Source organism: Ciconia boyciana, chromosome 5, assembly GCF_034638445.1.
Source record: "Ciconia boyciana chromosome 5, ASM3463844v1, whole genome shotgun sequence".
NCBI lineage: Eukaryota > Metazoa > Chordata > Aves > Ciconiiformes > Ciconiidae > Ciconia > Ciconia boyciana.
This window is the reverse complement of record NC_132938.1, coordinates 44,437,775-44,450,024: the sequence shown is the minus strand read 5'-3', so window position 1 is coordinate 44,450,024 and position 12,250 is coordinate 44,437,775. Positions and strand designations below refer to the sequence as shown.

General features: G+C 36.3%; 1 protein-coding gene across 1 annotated transcript in view; it reads right to left on the bottom strand.

The window, feature by feature from the left end:
• Positions 1-9,950: 9,950 nt before the first annotated feature.
• Positions 9,951-12,250, bottom strand: part of SPOCK3 (SPARC (osteonectin), cwcv and kazal like domains proteoglycan 3) — a 233,942-nt gene continuing 231,642 nt past the window's right edge. Inside the window, exon 11 of the mRNA XM_072861612.1 lies at positions 9,951-12,052. Coding sequence (XP_072717713.1) covers positions 11,880-12,052 — 173 coding nt within the window. The 3' untranslated portion in view covers positions 9,951-11,879. The remainder of the gene's footprint in view (positions 12,053-12,250) is intronic.

The following is a 12,250-nucleotide window of genomic DNA, read 5'->3' as shown; positions in this document are numbered from 1 at the left end:
CAGCTTCTCGAGGCTGTGAAGTCTTCAGTGATAAAATGCTCCTCTGTGTGTTGTCATTAATTTGTCATTTTTTTGACTGCAAAGCAAATGAAAGTTCCTTAGACCATTAGGGGCTTTTTTTCAGGATGGTAAAAGGATTAAGAAATTTGCTCTCCTACCAGTCCAATGGCATCAAGCTACCATGGGGGATACTGAGGTTCAAGAATGCCATTAAAAAATCCCATAGTGAAGGAATCTGACCTTAGAGCAAACATGACCTGCAGCACTTACCTTAAAAGGAATTTTATTGGTACATCCTGCAATATTTAGGAAATAAGGCCAGACTAGCTTTTACTCAGGACAGATTCTTCAGTTCTTTCTCAGACAAAAATACCATTTACCAGACAACAAGGAATTACTTGCAAATTGTGTAAAGGCTTCTGCATTTTGCTTCTGAATCACAAAAATTTGTAGAGAAAAGGCAAAAAAAAAAAGGCATCCCATAAATCATTCTTTTCGTTGGAAATAATACAAAAAGAGTTTCTTCTTTTATCCTTAAGCTGCCACATCACATTGTAACTACAGACTTAATCAGAGATCTCGCAGCACGCTGCCAGTCTATCCCAGTCCTTGCTGTCACTACCAAACATGTCTGTTTCTGTCACAAGTGTGGAGCTACTCAAATCCTGATTCTCTTTATTGCTTAGCCACAATAACCTTTCTTTCCTGACAGCTAACATACAATAAATATTTAAGGTACCTAATAAAGACAGACAGCAGCAAAAAAAAAATCATTCAAAGGTTTCTCTAGTGCTTTCCTTCGTACTGGCTAAGAACCTGCTATTGAGAGTCCTGGTGTCAAATAAATGGGGAGAGGATTGCTCTCTCCCGTCAGTGGTCTTCCTAGTGACATTTGCTTCAATATTGCTGGGCGAAATCCAAATTTCTTTTGTAAGTAGCCCAACGAACCTACAGCTATCTGTTCCTGAATGGTGAAATAAAATGAAGCTTTTAATCCCAGATTTATTTTAAGGTCAGATCTGTAGTGAAATAAATCAAGTAGCAGGGGAAAGAAGCTGATTACTAAAACCACTAGCAGGCAGGATGCATAGACACAAAACATAGTGACATGGAAAACTTAGCAGTAAGTTTCACAAATATGGAAATGGTAAAAAAACCCACAACTGTTTCTAAAAGGTCTTGTTGACCTGATTCAGGTCAACAAGAACTATCGATATAGTAACAATTATGATTTAGAATACAGTTTTGTTGGGCAGTAGTGATGCATGGACTGTAGTAACCCGTGACAAGTGCAGAAGTTTGCTTGTATTTTTGAGTTAAAAATCATAAATAGCATTTGCTATACAGAACAGTTCTATTTTGGGGGGAGGGAAATCTTGTGAGTTTATTTATACTGACTTTTGGCCTACCAATTCTCTCAAACTTCTTTCCGGAACTCTCATCTCCCCCTTACATCCCCTGTCTCCACCAAAAAAAGAAAAGAAAAAAAAAACCCCAAACACAACGACAATGAAACCCCTACTGATGTCTCCTCATCCAGGTCTTACACATTACTCAGGAGCACAGTCACTATATTCTCATAGCATTTAAAGCATTTGTCCTCTCTTTTAATATTGTGCAAAAGCCACAGCACAGTCCTGAGCTGACAATCCCATCCAAAAAAACTAGTTAGTAGGCTATTTGGCCAACTTTCATTTTTCCTGGGACACCACTCTTCTTTTCAAAAGTATAAAACACTGAATTATAATTCATAGCTCAGCCTTAAAAAAAGTGAGCCTCTAGCTGTTGGCATTTCCTAACTGGGAAGAATCTGTTTATTAATTCCTAATGGACATTATTCTCTGCAGTTCACCAAGGGCAGGGCAGAAGTTCAAATCAAACAGCAACACGTGTCTGCTTTACATATAAAGCAGTTGGTTATTCTGATTTGTGTCACAGCAACACATGGATGCCCCAGAAGGATCTTGGCTCCATTTCAGTAAATGGTATTTAAATAATGTGGGCCCTGAATAATGCATACTGTCTTCTAGTATGCTCTAACAGGAAACAGATGAGGAAGAAGGGTTAGCATGTGCTAAAACCCATCTATGATCAATGACAAGCAGGGAATGGAAAGTGGTTTTCTGATTTCCATTGCACAGAATCACAGAATGGCTGAGGTTGGAAGGGGCCTCTGGAGGTCATCTTGTCCAACCTTCTGCTCAAGCAGGATCACCTAGAAGAGGTTGCCCAGGACCATGTCCCTTTGAATGCCTCCAAGGACGGAGATTCTACCACCTCTCTGGGTTCATTTCAGAGCTCTGTTCTCCAGACACATTATGAATCTCACTTTAAAAAAATGTAAAAAGGAAAATAAATTGTGATTTTTTAAAAATTACTAATGAAAACTAAAACTAAAAATTTTCCCAAATAATTTTGTTCTGTTTTTTTAATTCCTTTTAGGGCATTCGCTGATGGTCAAGATTTTAACAAGATTAGTGGTCTATATGATCAGGAGCAGAATTCAAATACAAATAGAACATTGATTGATAGGTTTTTCCAAGCTACTGCACAGCATAATTTTAATATTTAATACACTAACATTTATGCAGTATTTTGCACACGTTAAAAGCAAAATGGGCAATTATGCAACTATTTAATTTTACCAAAATCTGGAACATATGCTACATAATAAAGACTTTAATTACCACAGTTATTACTTTTTATTTATTTCTTGGTGTAGAAACAAGGCCTTCCTGTTTGTGTATTGCAAAGGAGAATTTATGATCACTCTTTTCTAAGGTAAAGAAGCTAAAATTTATCTTCTGGACAGCAAACACATGCATGAAATATTCTGTTTGTTCTGTCATCTATCGTTCATCCAAGAGCAGTCACTACCATAGCCTTTCTGGAATCACCTCTTCATAGAATAAATCCCATTCTGAAGTTAATAACGGTGGCATTATCCTTGTCTACTGAAGATTTTCATTAGACACTGCCTTCACAGATATCATTAATCATAAACCTGATCCTAACCCTGCAAACTCAAATAAAATTAAAAGAATAATGGAAATACCTTTTAATTACGTTGAAAAGAAGTGTCATACTTTTCCCTCAAAAATGAAGATGATAGATTTTAGTGTCCCAGAGGTACCTCAATCAATACGCCTAAATCTACAGAGTGCAGACACTTACTGACACTTTAGTGGAATGACACCTCAGAAACTTTTCTATATCTGCATGCCAAATCAGTAGTTTCCGGTGGACTAGAGACTAGCACCTGAGAAAGAACAAATCCAAGAACAAACTAGTGTGAAACATTGCTGTCACCATATGAAACACCTTTGGTCACTCCATTCTAAGCAAGCAAGCAAATGGGAAAAGGAAAGGGGCATGATCAGGGGGGAAAAAGTCTTTAAAAACCTGTTGGAGCGAGTCCAGAGGAGGGCCACAAAAATGATCCGAGGGATGGAACACCTGAGAACAGGCTGAGAGAGTTGGGGTTGTTCAGCCTGGAGAAGAGAAGGCTCTGGGGAGACCTTATTGCAGCCTTTCAGTACTTAAAGGGGGCTTTTAAGAAAGATGGGGACAGACTTTTTAGTAGGGCCTGTTGCGATAGGACAAGGGGTAATGGTTTTAAACTAAAAGAGGGTAGGTTCAGACTACCTATAAGGAAGACATTTTTCACAATGAGGGTGGTGAAACACTGGCACAGGTTGCCCAAAGAGGTGGTAGATGCCCCATCCCTGGAAACATGCAAGGTCAGGCTGGACAGGGCTCTGGGCAACCTGATCTGGTTGAAGATGTCCCTGCTCATTTCAGGGGGGTTGGACTAGATGACCTGTAAAGGTCCCTTCTAACCCAAACTGTTCTATGATTCTATGATCATTTCAAAAATCAACATTTTTGCTTCCTGGATTCAATTAAAGGAAATTATGGGAAGCCATTGCTTTCTAAGCAAAGTACCTGACATGCTCTAATGCCAGCATTCTTAATATGGAAAAAAAAAAGAAAAAAAAAAGTGATAATTAGGCTTAAGACAGTGATTACAATGCATACCTCTCAACACGTGATTTTTTTTTTTAAACGTTTTTATTCACAAAAAGTGCTATGCCAAAGGAAAACTGCAACTTTGGACTGGTTTTTTTGTAAATATGCTGCAGTCTCATTTCTTCCATCTCAAGGGAGAGTGACTGGAATCCCTCCCTGTGTGAAAAATGTAGCTTTAGCAATTTACAGATGTTTGCTCCATGAGCAGGTATAATAGCAGAAGCATGGGATAAAGTGTTGGCTACAGACTGATGCAGATAAAGATCACAAGATTAGCAGAGCCTTTAGAAAAAGCAGGGGGGAGCAAGAGCAGTGTGGGGCTTTCTCACCCTCACTAGGCTACTATTTTTCAGAACTCTGCCTTGGTAGTTTACTATTTCTTAGACTTCTGCCTTGGTTTTTCTCCCCTTTGCTATTGTTTCTTTATTTTTCTAACAATAGCTGGACCAAGAACACTTTAAAAGTGAAATTAAGAAGAAAAATTAGAAACAAACCTCACAAGTGCAATATTTATTTCTTTTTGAAATAGATAAAATGGTAGGGAAAAGCAGCCAGCTATTGTGTGCTTATAGGCCAGCCAGGAGAAATGGAAAGTTGACACACCTGACTGAGCAAATGTCTTATGAAGATAAAGTACAGAGCCCAGAGAGGCCACTGTTGTGGGACTATCCAGTTTGCATAACCTCACTATGCAAAAAGAGAAAAATCTTTCCCTTTCTTCCATCATGCTCTGGCAAGCAGCAGCAGCGGCACTACCATAAAGCCCTTAGGCTTATGCAATTCCCCTTCAGCAAATCTTTACTCTGTGGCAGAGCTGATCCCTCTGTGGTCAGGTCTCAACATAACTACATCAGCTGCACAGGAGCATGGAGAATGATAACACAGAGATGAGACGTGCCAGGTAGTAGAGGTTTCTGAAACCCCGTGCTGCTCACGATAGTGACATTCACTCTGTTGTGTCAAGGAGATCGGGGCTGCATGGCAAAGTTCCTATCTGCACATAGAAAGAAAAAGACCTATCCCTGTACAGCAGCAAATAATAGGAATTTTATGCAGTTTTATTCCTACTGTTGAAGATTAATAGGCCTTTTTTCCCACTGTTATGTAATGGTATTCAGGGAGCAGTGGAGTGGGAGAGAATTTAAGATAAATTGACCTCTAATTAACAGTAAAAGACATGTATTACAGATTTGAAAGGGGGAAAAAAGAGCTTCTTTCACTCACTTTCTCATAATAATTGAAATCTAAATATGGCCAGAGAACAGTTAACCAGGTAGCTAGGGCTTATGGTGTAAGTCAGATCTATGAATTATAGGAGTGAATTGTAAATTAGGGGATCTACTCATTACCTGTTTGGCATTAAGGTCTACCTTGTGCCAGCACTGACATTTCTTTTATCTTTACAAAATTGATACAGGAAATTTACTTAGATAGCAATGCTTTTTCTGCCAGTATTGTGGATTCAAATGAAAGTTACTATGCAGAGATAAAATAGTAATGCAATTTCTTCTACATAAAAATTAAGCTATCTTAATGGACAAGATATACAACTTTCAATGGCATTATTCCACTTTTACATCAGAATCTAAATAAATTACAATTTATATAAACAACAACTCTGTACAACTCCCTGCACTGAGTCAGGCAAGCATTTGTAATGGATGTACTAGATTACATCTGGGCAAACACCTGCTATAAACTACTACTTCTGAGGAACTCTTTAATGTGCCAGTAACACGTCCTCAGCTTCTAGGCTGGTCAATGGTGCAATTCCTACAGATGCTTTGTGCCACGATGCCACTATGGGAGCTGAACGCGTCTCAGCGCTCACATGTAATTTCTGATCTAATGATATGCTATAAAGCCACAAAGCCTAATAAAAACATGTGTGTGGGGAAATTATGAGGGGAAAGAGCAGCGTGAACAATGAACTTAGAATCCTCATACTTTTTTATTCAGTGACAGGATCAGTCAGCTACTCAAATACATAGATGCTGCTCTAACACTGTCTCATTCTAATTTTTCTCCTGCCTTCCTTTCCTTTGAGCTTGCCTTACTTACAGCATTACTTTTTTTTTTTTTTGAACTAATAAAATTGTCTTCCCATGAACAAAGATTATATTCAGGTACATTTTCAAGGCATAAATTAAAACTCTTGGTAGGTTTTCTTTACAAAATTATTAAGAGCAATCAGTCTTACTTAAACCATGCATTTTAAGCTGCTGTGCCTTCAAAGGAGCCTCCTTCCTACGTTCTGGCAAGATTTCTAGGGACAGATCCTAGAGCTCTTACTGCTGAAGGAAGCAGCCCTACTCAACATTTGATTTCCTCCTTCCATTGGAAACTGGTCTAGGTTTCCGAGCATATGGGGGAATTGAGGGAAGCAAGTTCACTTGCACATGAAGGTATGACTGGTATCATCATCTTGTGCTGTTACAGTGTCATTTCACATTGTGTATCATTTGAGTTACACTAACATATAAACTTGTGACATCCATTTGGTCACAAGTAATTACAGTGAAGACACAGCCCAGTGACATTAGCTTTGCACAAATCTTTTCATCACACTGAGCAAACACGAAAACTTCCCAACATAAAATAAATAAACTTCCATATAGATACAACTGTACTTTTCAGCTAGCTGCCATAGGTGTTAGAGCAATAAGAGTTCTTGAGACAGTTTTTAACCATTTCAACCTCAATTTTAAAATGTATGCCTTGTATGAACCAAGCATGTTTTTATAGTAATTTTTTACTTTGGGGGATTTGACTTGGATTTATACTGGTGACATCTTTAAAATCATCTCTAGATTTTGTTTTCTTCAAGAATTAATGTTTACACTAGAAAACAGATAAACAACTTCACACAACAGATTTTGAATTAAAGCATGTTTCAGTTTCTTAACACTAATGGAGCACAATGGAATATACAGAAGTGTAGTATAACCGAGCAAGCCCTGAAGAAGTTTTGCATAATGCTCAAAACCAATCGATTTTGAGTTACAGTATGCTTTTAAATAACTGCATTATTCTTGAGAAATAAGGAAAACGAATCACAGCATTATGGCTGCAAAATTGGATTCTTACTATAGATTGCTATTGCTGGGGTTTTTTGGAAAGAAGATAAAACCTCAGTAATCTTTGCTAGCTTTCAAACAAAATCAACAAAGTATTTTGTTAATCACTACTCTGTTCTAACACCCCAAACTTGCTAAAAATTGCTGTGGCCCTCCAGCCCCCTCAGGCACATGGGAATCTATCAGAAGCATTACAGTTACAGTGGAAGAGATTCAATCTCCTCTTCTTCACAGGGACTAAAGTCCAGCAGACAACTAATCTCACCAAAATGTGTCACTACGTAAGCCTGTGAGGTAAATAAACTATGAAAAGGCAAAGGAATTTGAGTCTTCCTAAAAACAGGTATCTGATGTTAACAGCAAGACCTACAGGGCAGACGCTCAGTGCCTTGTGCTGGGTATAGTCAGCTCTTTTAAAACTGCACTTGCCTGATGAGCAGTGTAACGACCTGAGTAGGAAGGATGTGTATTCATAATTTTTTTAAATTCAGCAGACTGCAGAATGTTCTACAAGTTTACAAAGCAGCTGTGAATGCTATGGGCAGACAGGGACAACAGGCCACCTCTCTGTCCCTCTTGATTTTAACTGATAAATTTCAACCATCTTGGCAAAACTGGTTACGGGCATGAGCACGAGTTTTGTGGATACCCTTGTCTGAAGTTTTAATCAAATTTTTCTATGGGGTCAGGTGGAAAGCTGGTGGAGATGTAAAATGCTCTGCGCTATTACTACTGTTATAGCATGAAGATTCTTTTTAAAAATAGGCACGCACATTTCACTTGTAAAACTCACCTTCAAGAGGACAGATACCATGCAGTAGCCTCTTTGTCAGTATTTGGTTCAATTAGCATCTGAAACCTAACAAAAGATTCAAGTGGAGGTGCCACCTTTTAGGCTAGGCAACTCTGTTTCCCATTCTTGCTCTGGTTCCTTAACTTCGAAGAGTCATTTCTACTGCCATTTCCCTGGATGAATTAACAAGTTCGCACACTGCACCCATCCTGTACAAGGAGTACAGTGACACCGCGTTAGTGGAGATCTACTCATGACAAAGGGTTACTCTACTCCCTCAGCATGTCCAATATGGCACTTGCCTTCAGGAGCGGGTTGGGTATTTTTTAAACTTTTGATATTTTAATTTTAGTTACTTACCGAGTGATAACTGGTTAAGTTGGAGATTATTCCAATCCATTATATTGTGCTTCATGTTTATCCTGATCTGTTTCTTCAAACAGAAACTTGGTGACAAACTACTTACTTAGTGTCCACTGAACTAGCTGAAATAAAATTGTGATTTGCTATTAATATATTTAGATTAGGGGAAAAACAGTAAAAAGGATTACTGTATTTCAAGTAAATTTGTGCTGCCACAGCTCTATTTAAATCAAATTTTTAAAAGCTTTTAGTAATTAGAAATAAATACACCATTCTAATGAAGAAACCCTGTAAATAGAGATATCTTTTAATTTCCTGTGAAGCATAAAATTAATCCACTTTCTGATAAACTTTTGTTATTCCACCTGGGCACTGGATTCTTTCATAATAATAAAAGAAATCTAGTTCTTGCCCATGTGCACAAAACAAGTAAAAATTTTCCTACTATCATTATGGTCCATCTTCCTCAGTCTTGTACAATAATCCAACTTTTGTACAAGCAAACTAACAATGTTAACTCATTTGCTTTTAAACTAAGCATATTTATGTGGCTTGACCTGAAATATTCCCTTCAAAGACTATATAATAATTGATTTCATTGAACTCGGTATTCCCTACTTTTCAATGAATCTGAGAATTATAATTCCACACATTCTCAGAAGAGCACAAGGATTAATCACTGTGCCTGAAAATCTCCAAATTTGTATCAGTATCTTTGCATATTTATAAGTACACATATATGTGCACAATTATAAGATCAAGAAAAAACAACAGATGACAGTGACACTGTAAAAATAATGATGTTTTAAAACCAAGGGCTCCCTACTGCTTTCTGCCTGACAGTACTCATGAGGACATACCTCTCTGCAAATTTTTGGGTATGACGGAAAGAAGGAAAAGCTTCTGAATGGTTTAGTTATTTAGTGATTTTACATTATCAGCCTTTGCCTTTATTTGTTCTACCTGCTCCTGATTTCATGCATTTCTTTAATGCTACAGTGAAGTAGCTTCCAGTTCATTTGGTATCATGAAAGCAAATCGACACCATAATATTAATCCATAGACAAAATCTACCTATTTTTTAAAAAAAGGAAGGATGTTTCCAAAGGAAGTCTCACACTATCAATCTCTTCTCTGGCTTTTCCTCATGAATGAGAAACAATTCAAGTGTTTGTTGTTGCTGTTTTAGTTTTGGACCACAAAAATTCTCCAAGATCACCCTGAATCTCCATTGTCGCTGTTCTTCAGTAAATTTAGCCATCTTGACTTACTTCTGACTTTATGATAGGTAGCTTTGATACTCAGGGACTAAAATCCATGCATATTCCCTCCTCTTCGAGTTCAGTGGGGAATTTTCAGGGAAGAAAGAATATAAACTTCTTCTGTGCTCCTCTGCATGACAGTTTATTTTAGAATGGTCTTCATACTGTAATCCCATTAGGCTAAACACATTATGAATTCTCTTTCCATACTATAATTCTCCTAATATCACAAGTTTTAATGAAATCCATTTTTAATTTGTCATCTAATGACCATTTGTCATATCAGAAAAAAAACCCAAACCCACAACAGTACTTGCTACATCAGCCAATAACGACAACATTTTTTCTTTAGCTTCTTTATTTAAAATCAATTTATATATCAGTTAATTTCAGCCATAAGAAACTGTTCTCTGACAAAATCCCACTATATTGGAATGGTAAACTCTTAACTACTTTTATTTAAGAAAATAATACAACTATGCCCCACAAATTATGACAGAGTTTGAAAAGAAATAGCTCACTCGCTCTTTACTATGTAATGAAGACAATGTCATAAAAGTACATAACAAAGCTATAGAAAATTCAGGAAAAAATACAGAAAAATAAAAGCTCCCTATGGGTTTTGCCTTAGTCAAAAATTCTTTACTGGAAACAAAACATTAATAAATGGCTTTATACAAATAAATACATATTTTAATAGGTGAAATGTATCTGAAACATGAATTCTTTCTGTTTCAAAATTTCAAACTATGCAAAAAGTCAAAATGATGGGCTATACTGGCCAAAGGTTGGTTACAAGAGTCTTTATTTTGCAAACTATACAGAAACAGTAAAAAAGAAAATGCATTATACTTTTCAATATTACATAGGATAAACATTAAATTTAGTATTTAATGTGTAGAAATTAATTCAAATAAGAATCTGATTTTCCTTTTAATGAACGATGGGAAACCAGTGATCCAATTTTGAAATTATACAACCTGTATTATTACATTATACAGGTCATGTCAATTTTATTGTATGTAGAAAGCAATAGATACGATATGAATGAAGATGGTGGAGTCCCAAAATGTCTACACAATTAATTAACATGCTAACATAAATACAGTGATTAAAGTAATCTTCTCTACAGTCAAATCTTAAGTGCTACTCTACACAATAATTATAATCTAGTCCACATGGTAATTACATAACAATAGGAAAAAAATTAAAATAACCCATTTTCTTCATTCCAGCAGCAGTACCTATACTGGTATTAATTTGGTAATTGGGTGTGCTTAGCTATTGCCTAACATCCTATACTGGTATGCATGCTAAAACCTCTCTATTTCTATTTTGCAAGGCACCTTTACAATACGTTCTCTAAGTCTCTGCACTAGTAACAGAAAACAACATGAATTAAGATAAAGATGCAAAACTATTTCCTGAATTAAGAAAATAAAAAGTATCATTATACATTTATTAAAAACTACCTTGGGGCAAGTGCCAATACTCTGAAATACAGTAATGTATAAAGGTAATATAATTTTAAGCAAATTTTTTTCCCCATGTAAAATATTTTACGGTAATCTGATTAGAGAGAAATACAGAGAAACAACAAAGGGTGAAGCAATGTTTGAGTAAATAATGATAAAGCCTATACAACCTTGACATGAAAGAAAAAAATTAAGGAAGGGCAAGAAAACTTTAGAATTACAGAATTGATGCTTGTCCATGCTACTGCTTTTGAAAAATCCTATTGAAAGTTTTCAATAACCTAGCCATTTCCTAATAAAAACATAACTACAAATGCAAACACAAAGGAGGACTTTGCTTTATTTTTCCCTCCTGATAATTTTTCTCCATACCTTTGGTTAATTAAAGGCTGGTGAGATGCTACTCGTGCACCAATATTTTTCTACTGTAATAGATTTTTGATTTATTAAATGGACAATTTGCAAAGCCCGCAGGGCCTAAAACACTGACAGAACTAAAGTTAAGTTACAGTATGTGTTCTGAAGAGGACATGCACAGTTCCAAGTAAGGGCAAATATCTTTTCACTGGAGTTTTAAAGAGACTGGCTGTCTTTATAGTGTGTTTTGCTATATTTTCAGTAGCACATAACATTTCTTTCTTCAGGCTAGAATTCCAATGTGTTTTCTTCAGCGCAAAGGCATTTAAAAACTCAAAAGCACATAATATAATTATTCTTATTTAAACAAAAAAAGTCTATGACTCTAGCTGCAATGTTTGAAATAATCATACAAAATATACATGTTTGTTAGAATCCATTTGATCTTGGAGAGCAAAGGGATTTTATGAAATGTCATCTTGTAAATTTTAGAAAGGTACAACTCATGGACCCCCTAATATCATCAAATATAGCCATCATGATCATCGTCATCATCAACATCATCATCTCCTTCATCTTCATCATCATCTTCAATTTCGTCTTCATCATTCATTATTTCATCTTCGTCATCTTCGTCATCTGTCCATTCATGGAAATCGCCAGAGGCAAAATCACCTGAAGTCTCTAAATCGATAGCTAAAAAGGTGTGATAGTTATAGAAAACATACACAAGATACACTACATATTTATCGTATAATATACACAGGCATACAAAAGGCACACCAGAATATTTAGCTTTGGGACAATTACTAATTTTAATCTACACAGTGTGACATAGAAATAAAACATAAATAATATGGAAATTCCTTTGTCTTAAAAGAAAACTACTTCACT